Genomic DNA, 22,053 nt, shown 5'->3' with positions numbered 1-22,053 from the left:
ATATAGATACTTTGTAACTGTTTCCTTCAGCATCTTCACAAGGTCCTTTGTTGTTCTGGGATTGATTTGCACTTTTTGCACCAAAGTACGTTCATCTCTAGGAGACAGAATGCGTCTCCTTCCTGAGCGGTATGGCGGCAGCGTGGTCCCATGGTGTTTATACTTGCGTACTATTGTTTGTACAGATGAACGTGGTACCTTCAGGCATTTGGATATTGATCCCAAGGATGAACCGGACTTGTGGAGGTCTGCACATTTGTTTTTAGGTTTGGCTGGTTTCTTTTGATTTTAATGTGATGTCAAGCAAACAGGCAGGAGTTTGAAGATTGGCCTTGAAATACATCCACAGGTACACCTCCAATTGACTGAAATTATGTCAATTAGCCTATCAGAAGCTTCTAAAGCCATGACATCATTTTCTGGAATTTCCCAAGCTGTTTAAAAGCACAGTCAACTTAGTGTATGTGAACTTCTGACCCACTGGAATTGTGATACAGTGAGTTATAAGTGACATAATCTGTCTGTAAACAATTGTTGGAAAAATTACTTGTGTCATGCACAAAGTAGATGTCCTACCTGACTTGCCAAAACTATAGTTTGTTTACAAGAAATTTGTGGAGTGGTTGAAAAACGAGTTTTAATGACACCAACCTAAGTGTATGTAAACTTCCGACTTCAACTATATATATATTAGGGCTGTCAAACGATTAAAATAATGAATTGCGATTGATTCGCTAATTCTTTGCAAATTTTTATTTGCTCAAATTTGGTGCTAAATAAAGATTTTTCCATTTAAAAATAAATAAAAAAAAGCTGTGGATTAAGTTAAAGGCATGTTGGGACTGAAATACACAAACATTCTGTATCAGAATGAATGTTTAATGGCATTTTCACCATAAACAAGTTAACACACACACACAGACACACATACTTAAAGCTTCAGACATTCCAAATTATTTTTCTCCCAATTACTGATTGGAGGGTTGGTTATAAGAAAAAAATAACTGTCTTTATGGATACAAAGAGCATAAACCTGTCCAATGTCATGAATTACACAGAACATAAACCTGTGACCATACACTTCAGTCGTCCTCCTATTTATTTTCACTGAGACAGTTGCAAAGACAAACAAGCCTGTTGACGTTTTCAGATGATAAAGCTTCTCTTTCAGATGATAAAGCAGGAAATGTACTTTTCAACCTCCCAGAAGTTCAGTCAAGTACCTGAAGTGAAAGATAATTCAAAATCACTTCAGTCAATTGTGAGAGACTTGTTATATTCTCTCTCACACACACACTTTACACACGCACTCACTCTCTCACACACACAAAATGTTATTATAACACTAATAGTGAGATAAAGAATATTACCTACAGGTGTTCAAAAAAGGCAGATGTCTCGCAGCTGCAATCATGTTCCGTGCACTGTCTGCAAACTGTGGTAACTTTGTTTTCAATGTTCCACAGCTTTGCTAGATCCATGAAATGCCCAGCCAGAGCGTGTGAATGCAGTTTCCAGTTTTCATCGATGTAGTGCGCAGTAACCAAGGTAGTTGTGTTTACTGACTGAAGTCCAGTGGTCTACCATGAGAGCAACAGCCGTTGCATGTTTCATCTCCTCTGCTTTCGTAGCCCTCTCGCTTTCATACAGCTTGTGTATTCTTGTGGCTCTCGAGGGTAACTCATATGTTGAGTCGTTCGATGATATCCCTCAAGCCTTCATCCTCCATAATGTGGACTGGCCTGCAAGCTGTAGCTTTCCACTTGGCTATTGCTTGTGTTAGCTTGCTGCTTGTCGACTTGTCCATAGGCCTCCTGCGTACACTCTTCTAGCTTAGCCTGCCGAAGATGTCCTCCATTGCTACTAGTAACGCTACTTGTATTGCCGGCATCAACAGTATGTCTCGCTTGTAAATGATAACAAAGACTTGATGTACTTCGCTGATAAACAAATTCAGCCTTGCAGTAGATGCAAATTACTTAGGTTTTATCCAGAGAGCCATCTGGGAGTGATTTGAAATTGAATTTGCCATTTAAAAGCCCTTACTAGCATTCTCCATCATTCAGTGAAGTAGATGGCTAGTAAAGTGGTTTTCAAACTAGCACATTGGCTGCCAGGACTTGAATATGAACTATGGATGGTTCAGGGGGTCAACCTAAGAAAATGCATTAACCTCTATGGGCTAGGCGGGACGAATTCGTCCCACCTACGTAACAGCCAGTCTAATCCAGTGGCGCGATTTTTGAATCGTTTGAAATACTATTACTTCAATTTCTCAAACATATGACTATTTTACAGCTATTTAAAGACAAGACTCTCGTTTATCTAACCACACTGTCCGATTTCAAAAAGGCTTTACAACGAAAGCAAAACATTAGATGATGTCAGGAGAGTGCCCAGCCAGAAATAATCAGACACCCATTTTTCAAGCTAGCATATAATGTCACCAAAACCCAAACCACAGCTAAATGCAGCACTAACCTTTTATGATCTTCATCAGATGACACACCTAGGACATTATGTTATACAATACATGCATGTCTGTTCAATCAAGTTCATATTTATATCAAAAAACAGCTTTTTACATTAGCATGTGACGTTCAGAAAAAGCATACCCCCCGCAAACTTCCGGGGAATTTACTAACAGTTTGCTAAATTACTCACGATAAACGTTCACAAAAAGCATAACAATTATTTTAAGAATTATAGATACATTACTCCTCTATGCACTCGATATGTCCGATTTTAAAATAGCTTTTCGGATGAAGCACATTTTGCAATATTCTAAGTACATAGCCCAGCCATCACGGCTAGCTATTTAGACACCCGGCAAGATTAGCCTTCACCATAATAACATTTCCTATAAGAAAAATGTTCTTACCTTTCCTGTTCTTCGTCAGAATGCACGCCCAGGACTTCTACTTCAATAACAAATGTAGGTTTGGTCCCAAATAATCCATAGTTATATCCAAATAGCGTCGTTTTGTTCGTGCGTTCTAGACACTATACGAATGGTAATCCACGGTCGCGCGTGGATTAATGTCTAAATATTCCATTACCGTACTTCGAAGCATGTCAACCGCTGTTTAAAACCAATTTTTATGCCATTTATCTCGTAGAAAAGCGATAATATTCCGACCGGGAATCTGCAATAAACTAAACAGCCGAATTAAAATACTCCACGGGGGCTAATCGCGCACGCGCCTCATTCCATTGTCACCTAATGGGACACTTGGATAAGGTGATAATCTGTTTCAGCCTGAGGCTGCCTCGTCAACCTTCATGATTTTCCCGGGTCCTGAGAGCCTATTGGAGCCCTGGGAATTGTCACGTTACAGCTAAGATCCTTACTCTTCAATAAACAGATGCAAGACGCACGACTCCTTGTCAAACAGGCCACTTCCTGCATGAAACCTTGTCAGGTTTTTGCCTGCCATAGGAGTTCTGTTATACTCACAGACACCATTCAAACAGTTTTAGAAACTTTAGGGTGTTTTCTATCCAAACCTGAACAATAATATGCATATTCTAGCTTCTGAGTTGGTGTAGGAGGCAGTTAAAAATGGGCACATATTTTTTTCCAAAATTCTCAATACTGCCCCCTAGCCCAAACAGGTTAATGGCGTTACATTTTTTTACGGCATTACAAATGTAAGCATAAACACGTTAACTTTGACAGCCCTAATATATATATATATATATATTATATATATATATATATATATATATATATATATATATATATATATATATATATTCCTTTTTTTTTTTTTACATGTATTTCTCATTTTTTGGGGCACAAATCTACCTCCATATTTCGATGTGTTTGAATGGGTTACCTTCAGGCGAGTCCCGTGACACTTGTGGGAGTCATAGGGCAAAACAAAATCTCCCCTTTCCAGTCACATTAGTTTGTAGCCCAAACGGTTCAGACGCTATAAAAACAAGTGAGCATATCATCAGCATTACCGACTTCAGACGAGTCCCGTGGCAATTGTTTTTTTTGGGGGGGGGGGGGGGTTGTCTCATGGTTTAACCTCTTGGGGCTAGGTGGGACGCTAGCGTGCCACCCGTGGTGCACTCCATCAACAGCAGGTGCATTTCAAGAGCGGCAAATTTGAATCCAAATAAATGTCAAAATTCAAATTTTTCAAAAATACAACTATGTTACACCATTTGAAAGATAAACATCTCCTTAATCTAACCACGTTTTACGATTTCAAAAAGGTTTTACGGCGAAAGCATAAATTTAGAGTATGTTAGGACAGTACATTTACAAGAGTTGTGTGTAATGTTTTGTCAAGTCAAAGACAGGGTCACCAAAACCATAAAACCAGCTAAAATGATGCACTAACCTTTTACAATCTCCATCAGATGACACTCCTAGGACATTATGTTAGACAATGCATGCATTTTTAGTTCTATCAAGTTCATATTTATATACAAAAACAGCGTTTTACTATGGCATTGATGTTGAGGAAATCGTTTCCCTCCAATAACCGGCAGTCAAGTCAGCGTCAGAAATTAAATAATTAAAATTAGAAAACATTGGTAAAATATTATATTGTCATTTAAAGAATTATAGATTTACATCTCTTGAACGCAATCAACTTGCCAGATTTAAAAATAACCTTACTGGGAAATCACACTTTGCAATAATCTGAGCACTGCGCCCAGAAAAATACGCGTTGCGATACAGACTAGACGTCATGTTGGGGAGATCTAAAATCGAAAATACTATGTAAATAATCCATTACCTTTGATTCTCTTCATCAGATGTCACTTCCAGGTATCACAGGTCCATAACGAATGTAGTTTTGTTCAAAAAAGCTCATCATTTATGTCCAAAAATCTCCGTCTCGTTAGCACATGATGTAAGCCAGCCGGACTTCTCGTCATGAACGAGGGGAAAAAATATATTTCCGTTCGTTCAAACATGTCAAACGTTGTATAGCATAAATCATTAGGGCCTTTTTTAACCAGAACATGAATAATATTCAAGGTGGACGAATGCATACTCTTTTATAACGTATTGGAACGAGGGTACCCAACATGAACTAGCGCGCCAGGTGTCTAATGGGACATCACCGTTCCATGGCTCTTGTTCGGTCAGATCTCCCTCCAGAAGACTCAAAACACTTTGTAAAGGCTGGTGACATCTAGTGGAAGCAATAGGAAGTGCCAAAATATTCCTAAACCCCTGTGTTTTTCAATGGGATAGGTTTAAAGTCAATACAACACATCAGGTATCCACTTCCTGTCAGAAAATGTCTCAGGGTTTTGCCTGCCAAATGAGTTCTGTTATACTCACAGACACCATTCAAACAGTTTTGGAAACTTTAGAGTGTTTTCTATCCATATATAATAAGTATATGCATATTCTAGTTACTGGGTAGGATTAGTAACCAGATTAAATCGGGTACATTTTTTTATCCAGACGTGCAAATGCTGCCCCCTAGACCCAACAGGTTAACACCGCTGTAGCTCGGCCATTTTCCACTGCAGATGCGCAAAGCCACAATAGGCGTATGATCTCTTATCTTAAATTGACATATTTTGATGGGGAATTTTTCATTATGTTACTTAGATTGACGCACCGGGATTAAAACCCAATTATGATGAATGTACTATATTACGGATTGCCATGTGGTCTTCCTATTAAAAGGGCAGATGGTGCAGTTGATGTGCTTGAAATACATACAATGAATTCAGAATAGACATTTTAGTAAATGTATTAAAAACAAATCACATTTACATAAGTATTCAGACATTTAACTCAGTACTTTGTAAAGGCATCGATTACAGCCTTGAGTCTTCTTGGGTATGACGCTACAAGCTTGGCACACCTGCATTTGGGGAGTTTCTCCCATTCTTCTCTGCAGATCCTCTCAAGCTGTCAGGTTCGATGGGGAGCGTCGCTGCACAGCCATTTTCAGGTCTCTCCAGAGATGTTCGTTCGGGTTCAAGTCCGGGCTCTGGCTGGGCCACTCAAGGACATTCAGAGACTTGTACCGAAGCCAGTCCTGCATTGTCTTGGCTGTGTGCTTAGGGTCGTTGTCCTGTTGGAAGGTGAACCTTCACCCAGTCTGAGGTCCTGAGCACTCTGGGGCAGGTTTTCATCAAGGATCTCTCTGTACTTTGGTCTGTTCGTCTTTCCCTCGAGCCTGACTAGTCTCCCAGTCCCTGCAAACTGAAACATCCCCACAGCATGATGCTGCCACCACCATGCTTCACTGTGGGGATGGTGCCAAGTTTCCTCCAGATGTGACGCTTGTCATTCATGCCAATAGAGTTCAATCTTGGTTTCATCAGACCAGAGAATCTTGTTTCTCATTGAGAGTCCTTTGGGTGCCTTTTGACAAACTTCAAGCGGGCTGTCATGCCTTTTACTGAGGAGTTGCTTCTGTCTGGCCACTCTACCATAAAGGCCTGATTGGTGGAGTGCTGCAGAGATGGTTGTCCTTCTGGAAGGTTCTCCCATCTCCACAGAGTGACCTGTGTCAGAGTGACCATCGGGGTGACCATTCTTGGTCACCTCCCTGACCAACGCCCTTCTCCCCAAATTGCTCAGTTTGCCGGGCTGCCAGCTTTAGTGAGAGTCTTGGTGGTTCCAAATTTCTTCCATTTAAGAATGATGGAGGCCACTGTGTTCTTGGCGACCTTCAATGCTGCAGACATTTTTTGGTACCCTTCCCCAGATCTGTGCCTCGACAAAATCCTGGCTCGGAGCTCAACGGACAATTCCTTCAATCTCATGGCTTGGTTTTTGCTCTGACATGCACTGTCAACTGTGAGACCTTGTATAGACAGGTGTGTGCCTTTCAAAATCATGTCCAATCAATTGAATTTACCACAGGTGGACTCCAATCAAGTTGTAGAAACAGCTCAAGGATGAGTAATGGGAACAGGATGCACCTGAGCTCAATTTCGAGACTCATAGCAAAGGGTCTGAATACTTACGTAAATCAGGTATCTGTTTTTTATATTTTTTAATATTTGCAAAAATGTCTAAACAGTTTTTGCTTTGTCATTATTGGGTGTTGTGTGACGATTGAGGATTTAAAAAATAATAATAATTTTAGAATATGGCTCTAATGTAACAAAATGTGGAAAAGGTCAAGGGTTCTGAATACATTCTGAATGCACTGTATTCAAGAAAAGGTACATGATCTGGCAAGTATGATTTTTAGATTAAAAAAAATATAGGATCTTGAAACCATGGAGAGGGAAACACTTATCCATCTACGGGAAAATTACGTTGATTAATTCTCCAGTAATATTGCACTGTACATTTTTCAAAGTTAAGAGGGTATAGCTAAGATATCTCTATAATGAGCATGAGTGTGGAGGGCTAACATTTTTTTATATTAAAATTAAGGCACTAAAACCCTCATCAATGTAAAACTATGAAAAGTGATATGTTTGTAACCTAAACGTCAGTGTTTAAAACTTAAACATTAGGCATTTAGATATGCCGATAAGTGTTCTCATTTTAAACACAGGCCTTTAGAATACAAGATTAAACATGATAGGAAAATTTTTCCAGTCAGTTTTCATCCGCTGGAACACCTATGTCTCCTAAGTGTTCACATTTTAAACACTTGTGTTCGTCATGTTTAGAGTGCATTTAGTCATTAGACATTTTAATTCCATGCTTTTTATTCAGATCAGTGTTAGGAATGTCTGTCACCTTACCTACATTTCAGCACAACTAAACAGGACACATTTCCAGTTGGGTTGTGTTGTTGTTACTCGACTGTATTGAGTTTATTTCTGTTACTCTCTGAGTGAAAAATATGCGGGAGGGCCTCTTTGTCATATTTCCCAGCATGCTTTTTTTGCAGGTTAATTTAAATAACTTAACTAATCCAATCTGTAAGGGGTTGGATTTATCAAATATTACAGTAAATAGTATGGCTTAAACTTCAATGTACTGATAGTTTTTTTTCTCTATTTTCTTGGAAAAAATGTACAACAGTATAATATTTATGAAGGATACTGTTAACAAGGACGGTAAAATTATGTCACACAAGCAACTAATAACAGTGTATGGGGGTGTTCAGTGAGTAGTATGCTCAATACAAAATTATAACCAACTAATCTGCCACAAAATTGGAAGAGGCAATTACTTAAAGAAGGAATTAAATAATTAGTCTGTCTGCCACCAATTAATAACCAGAAATGGCTTAAAATGATAAGTGTATATATAAAACAAATGTATCAGTTTCAGTCAAAAGGTTTGGCAGCAATACCGTATACAATTAAAGGGTCTATGAACTGATATATAAAACAACAATTGACACATTAATCTGTTTGTTACAATTTAAGCTATTATATAAAACATTTGCTACAAAAACAATGCTCAATATACTGTATGGAGCATTGAACAAATCAAAACAAATGTATTTATAAAGCCCTTCTTACATCAGCTGATATCTCAAAGTGCTGTACAGTAACCCAGCCTAAAACCCCAAACAGCAAGCAATGCAGGTGTAGAAGCACAATGGCTAGGAAAAACTCCCTAGAAAGGCCAGAACCTAGGAAGAAACCTAGAGAGGAACCAGGCTATGAGGGGTGGCCAGTCCTCTTCTGGCTGTGCCGGGTAGAGATTATAACAGAACATGGCCAAGATGTTCAAATGTTCATAGATGACCAGCAGGGTCAAATAATAATAATCACAGTGGTTGTCGAGGGTGCAGGAGGTCAGCACCTCAGGAGTAAATGTCAGTTGGCTTTTCATAGCCGATCATTCAGAGTATCTCTACCGCTCCTGCTGTCTCTAGAGAGTTGAAAACAGCAGGTCTGGGACAGGTAGCACATCCGGTGAACAGGTCAGGGTTCCATAGCCGCAGGCAGAACAGTTGAAACTGGAGCAGCAGCACGGCCAGGTGGACTGGGGACAGCAAGGAGTCATCAGGCCAGGTAGTCCTGAGGTATGGTCCTAGGGCTCTGGTCCTCCAAGAGAAAGAGCGAGAGAATTAGAGAGAGCATACTTAAATTCACACAGGACACAGGATAAGTCAGGAAAAATACTCCAGATGTAACAGACTGACCCTAGCCCCCCGACACATAAACTACTGCAGCATAAATACTGGAGGCTGAGACAGGAGGGGTCGGGAGACACTGTGGCCCCATCCCACGATACCCCCGGACAGGGCCAAACAGGCAGGATATAACCCCACCCACTTTGCCAAAGCACAGCCCCCACATCACTAGAGGGATATCTTCAACCACCAACTTACCATCCTGAGACAAGGCCGAGTATAGCCCACAAAGATCTCCGCCACGGCACAACCCAAGGGGGGGCGCCAACCGGACAGGAACAGAACAGTCAGCCCTGTGCAGATTCTGCCACGACGAAACAGAATCAATAGATAATATTTTCTGGTACTGTCCATCGGGGGCTCGTTTTTGGAGTCAGGTCCAGGAATGGTTGTTATGTCATAATATCAGTGTTCAGATGGACTTGCAAACCATAGAACTATAATTAAAAGAACAGGCTTGGAACCTCCAATCCTGGAAATTTGACTGGTAAACTTTTGGGTACACTTGCAGTAATTTCTGTTGAATGTTCATTACAATGATGCTAATTGATGTGGCTCATGTGATGGAATACTTTTTTTGTAGTGTCAGTTGAGTTCATTCAACAAATCACAACACAGATTGATGGATACACCTTTTACTTCCTGCTTTGCTCCTTTGTGTACACACGCTGGCGTTCTAAACTAACATATGGAACTATTTTACGAAGGTCATACCAAGGATCATTTATCTATTTGATTTTGAATTTTAACCTTTTCACACATACCAACAAACGGGTGTCATTCTACGGTGGTCCCTGCAGCATATGCTCCAACCACTGTGATTAGAACGCTTATTTAGAATGTCCAGTTCCGATTGACACGGAACTGGACATTCTAAATAAGCATCCAGTTGTCACGTCCTGACCATAGAAGCTTTTATTTTCTATGGTAGAGTAGGTCAGGGCGTGACGGGTTTTGTCTAGTTTAGATTTTCTATGTTATGTTCTAGTTTCTGTATTTCTATGTTTTTTGGGGGGATGATCTCCAATTAGAGGCAGCTGGTCATCGATGTCTCTAATTGGAGATCATACTTAAGTAGTTGTTTTTCCCACCTGGGTTTGTGGGAGATTGTATTTCGAGTTAGTGTTAGTGTATGTTGCACCTCTTCGTCACAGTTTGTTTTGTTTAGTAGTTTATTTGTATGTCTTGCATAGTTTCACAGTTATAATAAAATGGGGAATGATACACACGCTGCGCTTTGTTCCGCTCCTTCATACGACAATCGTGACAACAGCCAGTGTTTGAGCTGGCCACACTGTTATTTCTCAGAAACTTTTTGCAGAAACAGTCCTTACAAAGTTAAGTCCTGAATGTGAGCAGTTTATTTTTAATGCAATGTTCAGACATTCACAGATGTAGCGACAGAATAACACAATCATCCAAACCAGAAAATGTAGGCTACATTTTCTTTTTTTAGGGGTTAGATCAGCTTTAATATTGCATATAGATTGTAGCTTCCATCAATGTAATTGTCTGCATCATTTCCAATCCCCCATATGTTTGGGGGGCAAAAATAATATATACATACATACACTATCGGTCAAAAGTTTTAGAACACCTCATTCAAGGATTTTTCTTTATTTTTAGTATTTTCTACATTGTAGAACTGTCACGGGTAAAGTGGACCAAGACGCAGCAGGGAAATGTGCACTCATCTTCTTTTATTTAAATGGACTAGAAGGTAAACCAAAAGAAATACGTACACAAAAGAAACACAACGACAAAATAACAAGCCAGTAAGGCAACAAAGCTATAACAAGCACAATCTCCCACAAAACACTAAAACAACACATACCTATATATAGGACCCTCAATCAGAGGCAACTAGAAAACACCTGCCTCCAATTGAGAGTCCAATCCCCAATCAACTAAACATAGAAATACAAAGAACTAGACTAAACATAGAAATGCATTAACATAGACCGGTGCCCAAAACCCAGAATAATAAATCAAACACACCACTAAACACACAACCACCCCGAACCACATAAAACAAATGCCCTCTGCCACGTCCTGGCCAAACTACAATAACAAATAACCCCTATTACTGGTCAGGACGTGACAAGAATAATAGTGAAGACATCAAAACTATGAAATAACACATGGAATCATGTAACCAAAAAAAGTGTTAAACAAATTAAAATATATTTTAAATGAGATTCTTCAAATAGCCACCCTTTGCCTTGATGACAGCTTTGCACACCGGTTGTGTGTGTGTGTGTGTGTGTGTATATATATATATACTGCTCAAAAAAATAAAGGGAACACTTAAACAACACATCCTAGATCTGAATGAAGGAAATAATCTTATGAAATACTTTTTTCTTTACATAGTTGAATGTGCTGACAACAAAATCACACAAAAATAATCAATGGAAATCCAATTTATCAACCCATGGAGGTCTGGATTTGGAGTCACACTCAAAATTAAAGTGGAAAACCACACTACAGGCTGATCCAACTTTGATGTAATGTCCTTAAAACAAGTCAAAATGAGGCTCAGTAGTGTGTGTGGCCTCCGTGCCTGTATGACCTCCCTACCATGCCTGGGCATGCTCCTGATGAGGTGGCGGATGGTCTCCTGAGGGATCTCCTCCCAGACCTGGACTAAAGCATCCGCCAACTCCTGGACAGTCTGTGGTGCAACGTGGCATTGGTGGATGGAGCGAGACATGATGTCCCAGATGTGCTCAATTGGATTCAGGTCTGGGGAACGGGCGGGCCAGTCCATAGCATCAATGCCTTCCTCTTGCAGGAACTGCTGACACACTCCAGCCACATGAGGTCTAGCATTGTCTTGCATTAGGAGGAACCCAGGGCCAACCGCACCAGCATATGGTCTCACAAGGGGTCTGAGGATCTCATCTCGGTACCTAATGGCAGTCAGGCTACCTCTGGCGAGCACATGGAGGGCTGTGCGGCCCCCCAAAGAAATGCCACACCATGACTGACCCACCGCCAAACCGGTCATGCTGGAGGATGTTGCAGGCAGCAGAACGTTCTCCACGGCGTCTCCAGACTCTGTCACGTCTGTCACGTGCTCAGTGTGAACCTGCTTCATCTGTGAAGAGCACAGGGCGCCAGTGGCGAATTTGACAATCTTGGTGTTCTCTGGCAAATGCCAAACGTCCTGCACGGTGTTGGGCTGTAAGCACAACCCCCACCTGTGGACGTCGGGCCCTCATACCACCCTCATGGAGTCTGTTTCTGACCGTTTGAGCAGACACATGCACATTTGTGGCCTGCTGGAGGTCATTTTGCAGGGCTCTCCATGTGCTCGCCAGAGGTAGCCTGACTGCCATTAGGTTCCGAGATGAGATCCTCAGACCCCTTGTGAGACCATATGCTGGTGCGGTTGGCCCTGGGTTCCTCCTAATGCAAGACAATGCTAGACCTCATGTGGCTGGAGTGTGTCAGCAGTTCCTGCAAGAGGAAGGCATTGATGCTATGGACTGGCCCGCCCATTCCCCAGACCTGAATCCAATTGAGCACATCTGGGACATCATGTCTCGCTCCATCCACCAACGCCACATTGCACCACAGACTGTCCAGGAGTTGGTGGATGCTTTAGTCCAGGTCTGGGAGGAGATCCCTCAGGAGACCATCCGCCATCTCATCAGGAGCATGCCCAGGCGTTGTAGGGAGGTCATACAGGCACGTGGAGGCCACACACACTACTGAGCCTCATTTTGACTTGTTTTAAGGACATTACATCAAAGTTGGATCAGCCTGTAGTGTGGTTTTCCACTTTAATTTTGAGTGTGGCTCCAAATCCAGACCTCCATGGGTTGATAAATTGGATTTCCATTGATTATTTTTGTGTGATTTTGTTGTCAGCACATTCAACTATGTAAAGAAAAAAGTATTTCATAAGATTATTTCCTTCATTCAGATCTAGGATGTGTTATTTTAGTGTTCCCTTTATTTTTTTGAGCAGTATATATATATTTTTATTTTTTTTCTTCCTTTGGCCTTACTGCTGTTAGCCCATACAAACGCATTGAATAACAGATTCAGTATATGGAACAACAAATAGTCCCAAAAATGTTTTTGAAGAAAGTTTGTTCTGAAGTGTCTGTCTTATGTTTGAAAGACATTAGAAAGATCAAACACTAAACTGTCTCCATATATACTTCCATACATTTTTTTAAACTGACACCAGGGGACCTTCAGACGATTCAAAACAGATATCTCTTTAAACTGACAGATTTTTATGGGTATTTTTTAATATGCAAATTGTATTTCCGTGGGGCCGCGATATCGACTCTAGGGGGTTAATCTGGGGAAAATGGGTTAATCTGTGGACAACGGAAGGGTTGGAGTAAAAATCTGAATCAATTGGTGAAAATCCAGCGTTTGCAGAAAGAGGAAATTAGGAATATATGTATAATTAGTACATGTACTGTATATTTGAGCGAAAATAACTAAGTGAGATAAGCCGACGTACTTACACTCTGGCTGTCAATGCACTGTTAACATCTGACTCCAGAGTGATGTGTTCTTGCAGTCATGTTTCTTAACTTTGTATATGACATTTCAGATTTAAATATACTGTTTCACACTTAATAACTTAATAAAGAGCTACAGTTAGTTTCGGAATGGGTAGCAAGGAATAAGTTAGTCCTAAATATTTCCAAAACTAAAAGCATTGTATTTGGGACAAATCATTCACTAAACCCTAAACCTCAACTACATCTCGTAATGAATAATGTGGAAATTGAGCAAGTTGAGGTGACTAAACTGCTTGGAGTAACACTATATTGTAAACTGTCATGGTCAAAACATACTGATACTAGAGTAGCTAAGATGAGGAGAAGTCTGTCCATAATAAAGCGCTGCTCTCCCTTCTGAACAACACCATCAACAAGGCAGGTCCTACAGGCCCTAGTTTTGTCGCTCCTAGACTACTGTTCGGCAGTATGGTCAGGTGCCACAAAGAGGGACTTAGGAAAATTGCAGTTGGCTCAGAACAGGGAAGCACGGCTGGCCCTTAAAAGTACAGAGTGCTAACATTAAGGACATGTATGTCAATCTCTCATGGCTCAAAGTGGAAGAGAGATTGACTTCATCACTACTTGTTTTTGTAAGAGGTGTTGACAAGCTGAATGTACCGAGTCTGTTTAAACTACTAGCATACAGCTCAGACACCCATGCATACCCCACAAGACATGCCACCAGAGGTCTCTTCACAGTACCCAAGTCCAGAACAGACTATGGGAGGTGCACAGTACTGCACAGAGCCATGACTACATAAAACTCTATTCCACATCAGGTAACTGATGCAAGCAGTAGAATCAGATTTAAAAAACAGGTAAAAATACACCTTCTGAAACAACGGGGACTGTGAAGAGACACATACAAAGGTACAGACACATGCATACATTGTGATATTGTTGTATGGTGGTATTAAACATTTTGTATTGTAGATATGTAGTGGTGTAATAATGTTATATGATGTACTGTTGTATATTTTGTTTTACATGTAATGTAAGTGCTTGAATATGTTTGGACCCGAAGGAAGAGTAGCTGCTACCTCCTAATTAGGATCCATAATAAATACAAATACAAATACCACATTGTTCTTGTATTGTTACCCCTCTGTACCACAATATAGGCTAGGCTATGTGGTGTATTAGTTCTAGTCTAAACTTGAAAAATAATATAATTAGGGTCGTAGGCATAATAACGTAATAAAGGGGCAATCTGCGGTTCAAACAATAACAAAGCCAATACCCTGCCCCTGTTTTGGTAAACAGCACAGGGATAGGGCTGGAGAAATGTGACCTTGCCATTTCCAAAAGCTCAGAGGGGACGCCCTACCGTGCCTATGTCAACGGGGTTTCAATTAAACAGACATCTACGATTTTGTATATAGAATGGCTTAGATCGTTGGACGATATTAATGAACCCGTTACTAAAAAAAGGTTATATATACACTGAGTGTACAAAACATTAAGAACACCTTCCTAATATTGAGTTGCCACCCGGGGCATGGACTCTACAAGGTGTCGAAAGTGTTCCACTGGGAAGCTGGCCCATGTTGACTCCAATGCTTCGCACAGTTGTGTCAAGTTGGCTGGATGTCCTTTGGGTGGTGGACCATTCTTGATACACACAGACAATTACTGAGTATGAAAAACCCAGTAGCATTGCAGTTCTTGACAGAAACTGGTTCGTCTGGCACCTATTACCATACCCTGTTCAAAGGCACTAAAATCTTTTGTCTTGCCTATTTACCCTCTGAATGGCACACACACAATCCATGTCTGAATTTACTCAAGGCTTAAAAATTATTTAACCTGTCTCCTCCCTTTCATCTACACTGATTTGAAGTGGATTTAACATAAATAAGGGATCATAGACTGACCAGGTGAATCCAACTGAAAGCTATGTCATGGAAAGAGCAGGTGTTCCATTTGGTCCCGCACCGACCTCTACTGTGCAGTTTTTCACATATGTAGACACTGGTATTATTTTAAACAATATCACAATTAGCTGACACCACAACATAATCTGTAATCTTGCTGGGGTCCAACACAGAATGGTACTGGAGATAATTAATAAGAGGTTAAAAAGTGTTAGTGTCCCTTTAACTCCCAGCTGTCATACAGTAACAGTTGAGCGTGGGGATGAGGAACGTAGGCCTAATCCCGCAGGTTACTGCAGTTTGACACCAATTCACAGTAAACATTATTTTTCAAATTTTTCACACTCTTAAGAATGGTGAATAGAATAACTGAATAACATTACATGTGACAATGTCTTTTTAGGCTGCAACAATTTGCTAACCACGACAGTGACCATTTTAAGACAAATGCACTTAAACTCATCAACGCAATGACTGAGCTCTGTAAGGGGAACACTTCCAATAAAGGGCTTCTGGCTGAGGTAAGCTAGGATAATATTCATGTGATCCTCATTATGATCCATATAGACTGGATTACCCTATTTATCCTAATAATGGGCATATATTTTCAAAGCAAGCACGCTGTTTCCATACCATTTATATGAAATGGTGTAGTTTTTCAAGACCATGTGACCTGTGTACCTAGGGGCAGAGTTTATCTTAGTCAGGTAATGTGGTCAAGAACAATTCCGAGGGTCTAAATATGACGTGTGAGTTACAATATATGCCTTTTAATCTCTCTAATTCTTTGCTACTTTGTGTTTCAAAGATGCTTCACAGCATTTTTTTCTTAGGGTTGATTCATGAGAAGAAAGAAAAGAATACATTAAAAAAGGATGAAATCAAGCCAAAAGACATTTTCTCAAAATGTCCAGAATTGATGGAGAAACTGCAGGGAGAACATTCAGATGCATTTACGGCGTACAACAAGAAATTACCCAAAAGGACACCATTTTCATGTTTTCTGGATCAGGTCAGTTATTTATCAATTTATTACAGCAATTTCGGTAACTGTAATAAGTAAAAGATAAAAGCTATGCTTGTGTATTAAATTGGGTAAAAGTGAATGCCATAAAGAGAAAAATGGCAATCCTTTAAATGTAAAAAAAGAATACAAAAATAACCCTTTATTTGTGATGGCGAACCACACAGGAATTGAAGACAAACGTCTTCATTTCTTTTAACCTGCCACCACCAACCCTCATTCGAACGGCTACTTCAGTGTTGCTTGAATGTCACACAATATTATACATTTTAATGATGTAAATGTATCACAGCTAGTAGGTAGGAGTTGAATGTTCATGGAACCTCAGATTCCATGCACATCCAGGAATTAGCTCACCATCCCAGTGAAAACCATATAGAAAAACATTACAGAAAAAGTCACGTTTTCTATTTAAACCTTTTCTCAGTTGACACAATTCCTCCTCTAAACTAACAATAAGTAACATCTGTGTATGTCTGTGTAAGGTGTAGTAGAACGTTGATTCAATATTTTTTGAATGGCTAATGGCTATTGCTACTGTAGCCGACCGATGGACAGAGAGAGGTGTGCTGTGCAAATGGCCGGGTTACAAACCAGGCATGCAGAGCACATGCCAAGGGGCCCCGACCTGTAGGGGGCACTCATTCATTTTGTTAGTGTTTTGAGTCACTCAGACAGCATATGAATACGACATAAGCCGTGACAAAATGGCAGCATTCGCGCAAAACTGTGTGAACAACCGCTTTTAATCAAGGCAAGGCGACTAGAAACATGACCGAATACAAACAGTGCAGCTATTCCCTCTGCAAGGCAATCAAACAAGCAAAGCATTAGTATAGAGACAAAGTAGAGTCGCAATTCAACGACTCAAACACGAGATGTATGTGGCAGGGTCTACAGTCAATCACGGATTACAAAAAGAAAACCAGACATCGACGTCTTGCTCCCAGACAAATTAAACAACTTCTTTGCAAGGACAATACAGTGCCACTGACACGGCCCGCTACCAAAGCCTGTGGGCTCTCCTTCTCTGTGGCCAACGTGAGTAAAACATTTAAACGTGTTAACCCTCGCAAGGCTGCCAGCCCAGATGGCATCCCTAGCCGCGTCCTCAGAGCATGCGCAGACCAGCTGGCTGGTGTGTTTACGGACATATTCAATCAATCCCTATCTCAGTCTGCTGTCCCTACATGCTTCAAGATGGCTACCATTGTTCCTGTTCCCAAAAAAGCTAAGGTAACTTGAACTAAATGACTATTGATCCGTTGCACTCACTTCTGTCATCATGAAGTGCTTTGAGAGACTAGTCAAGGATCATATCACCTCCACCCTACCTGATACCCTAGACCCACTGCAATTTGCTTACAGCACCAATAGGTCCACTGACGATGAAATCGCCATCACACTGCACACTGCCCTATCCCATCTGGACAAGATAAATATCTATGGAAGAATGCTGTTCATTGACTGTAGCTCAGCATTTAACACCATAGTTCTTTCCAAACTCCTCATTAAGCTCGAGACCCTGGGTCTCAACCCCGCCCTGTGCAACTGGGTCCTGGACTTTCTGACGGGCCGCCCCCAGGTGGTGAGGGTAGGAAACAACATCTCCACCCCGCTGATCCTCAACACTGGGTTCCCACAAGGGTGCGTTCTCAGCCCTCTCCTGTACTCCCTGTTCACCCACGACTGTGTGGCCATGCACGCTTCCAACTCAATCATCAAGTTTGCAGACGACACTACAGTGGTAGGTTTGATTACCAACAATGACGAGACGGCCTACAGGAAGGAGGTGAGGGCCCTCGGGGTGTGGTGTCAGGAAAATAACCTCTCACTCAATGTCAACAAAACAAAGGAGATGATCGTGGACTTCAGGAAACAGAGGGAGCACCCCCCCATCCATATTGACAGGACAGTAGTGGGGAAGGTGGAAAGTTTTAAGTTCCTCGGCGTACACATCACGGACAAACTGAAATGGTCCACCCACACAGACAACGTGGTGAAGAAGGTGCAACAGCGCCTCTTCAACCTCAGGAGGCTGAAGAAATTTGGCTTGTCACCGAAAACACTCAAACTTTTACAGATGCACAATCGAGAGCATCATGTCGGGCTGTATCACTGCCTGGTATGGCAACTGCACCGCCCTCAACCGCAAGGCTCTCCAGAGGGTAGTGCGGTCTGCATAACGCATCACCGGGGGCAAACTACCTGCCCTCCAGGACACCTACCAGCACCTAATGTCACAGGAAGGCCAAAAAGATCATCAAGGACAACAACCACCCGAGCCATTAACTGTTCACCCTGCTATTATCCAGAAGGCGAGGTCAGTACAGGTGCATCAAAGCTGGGACCGAGAGACTGAAGAACAGCTTCTATCTCAAGGCCATCAGACCGTTAACCTGTTTAGGATAGGGGGCAGTATTTTCACGGCTGGATGAAAAACATACCCAATTTAAACTGGTTACTACTCTTGCCCAGAAATGAGAATATACATATTATTAGTAGATTTGGATAGAAAACACTGAAGTTTCTAAAACTGTTTGAATGATGTCTGTGAGTACAACATAACTCATATGGTATTTGGATATAACTATGGATTATTTCGAACAAAAACAACATTTCTTGTGGAAGTAGCAGTCCTGGGAGTGCATTCTGATGACGATCAGCAAAGGTAATACACTATTTCTAATACTAATTCTGAGTTTAGGTGACCCCGAAGTTGGTCGGGTGCCGTGATGGCGAGCTATGTACTCAGAATATTGAAAAATGTGCTTTCGCCAAAAAGCTATTTTAAAATCTGACACAGCGATTGCATAAAGGAGTTCTGTATCTATAATTCTTAAAACAATTGTTATGTATTTTGTCAACGTTTATGGTGAGTATTTTTGTAAATTCACCGGAAGTTTTTGGTGGGAAATACATTTTCTGAACATCAAGCGCCAATGTAAAATGCTGTTTTTGGATATAAATATGAACTTTATCGAACAAAACATACATGTATTGTGTAACATAATGTCCTAGGAGTGTCATCTGATGAAGATCGTCAAAGGTTAGTGCATAATTTAACTGTGTTTTTGGTTTCTGTGACATATACCCTTGCTTGGAAAATGGCTGTGTGATTATTTGTGTCTATGTACTCTCCTAACATAATCTAATGTTTTGCTTTCGCTGTAAAGCCTTTTTGAAGTGGGACAATGTGGTTAGATTAACGAGAGTCTTATCTTTAAAATGGTGTAAAATAGTTGATTGTTTGAGAAAATTGAATTGTGGTATTTTAGTTGTTTTTGTATTTCACGCCATGCGATCCCATTGGCTGTTGGCTAGGGGTCCCGCTGGCGGAACCCCTAGATGTAAGAAGTTAAACAGCCATCACTAACATAGAGAGGCTGCTGCCAACATACACACTCAAATCTCTGGCCACTAACTTTTTAGGGTATAGGGGGCAGTATTTTCAATTTTGGATGAAAAGCGTGCCCAGAGTAAACTGCCTAATACTCGGGCCCAGAGTCAAATATTTGCATATTATTAGTAGATTTGGATAGAAAACTCTCTGAAGTTTCTAAAACTGTTTGAATGATGTCTGTGAGTATAACAGAACTCATATGGTAGGCAAAAACCTGAGAAAAATCCAACCAGGAAGTGGGAAATCTGAGAATTGTAGTTCTTTTGAATTCCTATCGAAACTACAGTGTCTGTGGGGTCCCGTTGCACTTCCTAAGGCTTCCATTGGCTGTCAACAGCCTTTAGAAAGTTTTTTCATCCTTCTCCTGTTACTGGGCAGAGAATAGTAGCTCAGTCAATGAGTGGACTGCCTGAGGACAAATGGCTTGGTGATGCGTGAGCTCGCGAGCACCCCGTTCCTTCTTTTTCTCCTGGAATGAATACGCTATTGTCCGGTTGGAATATTATTGCATTTTTACGTTAAAAATCCCCTAAAGATAGATTGTCAACAATGTTTGACATGTTTCTACAAACGGTAATGGAACTATTTTACTTTTCGTCTCTGGTACTGCGCTAGCGCATTATGCCTTTGGATAGTGATCTGAACGCACAAACAAAACGGAGGTATTTCAGGTGTTGCTGCTCCATCCTCATCCACTGTCGCTTCCTCGACCCGCTCCTGGAAGTCACAATAACATAAATTGGTCATTATTTTCCGTAAACAAATTATCAAAATGCCGGTTTAACGTCGACTCCCTATTACATTCTTTTTGTACTAGCACAATCATTTACCTATACTGACCGACTGGATTAAATTGAAGCAAAACATTTTTTTTTAAATTGTGTTATTTTTAGTCATACCTTTCTCTTACTCTTGAGCCGAGCTGGTGCATGTTTGACATTGTCTGCTATTTTGTCATCTACCTCTTGGTAGGTAGCCTTGGGGTGTGCTTTCAGGGACGCTCCTATGTTGTGAAAAATAATTGAAATGGTACATTCCATGTCATATCATTACTTTTCCACCTATGCTGGCGGAGACAGAGGTTGGGTATTGTCCCTCTCATACCTCATAGGCAGTTTTGGCCATGAGACCTCTTCCCTTGACCTTTCCTTTGTCCTCTCGCCGATTTCACATTTAGTTTGTAACTGCCTTGTTACTGATTTAATTCATTTGAAATGTTAATAAATACACATTTGACCAATAATACTATCTACTAAATAATAATAAATAACAATCTAAACTTGTGCATTTACTTACTTGTGACAGCATCATAGATTGATAGCTCATTAAAGGCCCTCTTCCCCTTCCTGCCCTTCAAGGAGTAGCCTGTCCACAGCTCCTCTGTTCCAATTTCTCATCATTCGTCTGATTCCTGAGCCCAGGTCCAGGCCACAGCAGAGGGTCAGGTATCGGATCTGATAAAAAAATAAACAATATTTTAAAAAAATCCCACTCATTTGTGTGTTCCTCAGCTAAAACAGCTGGCCATAAAGTTCTGATTGATAGTGTATCATGTAATCATGGGCTAAAACTTGTGTAAACAGGCAGAGGGCTGATCGTTTCTTCTTAAGATAAGTTAAGTGTTAATTGGGAAATCAATCCAAACACTAAATAGGCATATAGGACAACTGCATTCTGTTGACATTAAGATATTTAGATTCAATAATATTGCAGGTTGCAATCTTCTCAAATCTGGATGCATTGATGAACAGCTAACTTATTTTTGTCAATTGCTGTTAAAACCTGTTAGGGACAGACGTTCCGCTAGCGGCAGTCCTTCTCAAATAGTGGGGCACGCCCCCCTGGGGGGGCTCGGAGCGATGCCGGGGGGGGGCGCGTGTGACCCTGGGGAACATGCTTTTTTTTGCCGCGGGGAGTAGTTTTTTTTTTTAACCGAACAAGAGCACACAGCACAGAGCAGGAGATATGAAGTGCAGATAACAAACCCTTAAGATACACAATGGAAAAATATTTAACAGGGATGAAAAGAAAGGCGGAGAGAGACAGAGATAATGAGACAAACGTAAGTCTCCCGAAAGCTAAGACGAGGAAATATGACGAAGCGTATGTAGCGCTTGGCTTCACTGTGACTATGGTGGGAGACGAGGAAAGACCGGTATGTTTACTGTGTCTAAAA

General features: G+C 40.9%; 1 protein-coding gene across 1 annotated transcript in view; it reads left to right on the top strand.

Moving 5' to 3' along the window:
* The window catches only part of LOC106570346 (uncharacterized), a 44,084-nt gene that overhangs the window by 14,866 nt on the left and 7,165 nt on the right, over window positions 1-22,053 (top strand). Inside the window, exons 3-4 of the mRNA XM_014142551.3 lie at window positions 15,854-15,971; window positions 16,259-16,462. Coding sequence (XP_013998026.2) covers window positions 15,854-15,971; window positions 16,259-16,462 — 322 coding nt within the window. The remainder of the gene's footprint in view (window positions 1-15,853; window positions 15,972-16,258; window positions 16,463-22,053) is intronic.

Source organism: Salmo salar, chromosome 14 (assembly GCF_965601325.2).
Source record: "Salmo salar chromosome 14, fSalSal1, whole genome shotgun sequence".
Lineage (NCBI taxonomy): Eukaryota > Metazoa > Chordata > Actinopteri > Salmoniformes > Salmonidae > Salmo > Salmo salar.
The sequence above is the reverse complement of the archived record's forward strand: the minus strand, read 5'-3'. Positions and strand labels throughout refer to the sequence as shown.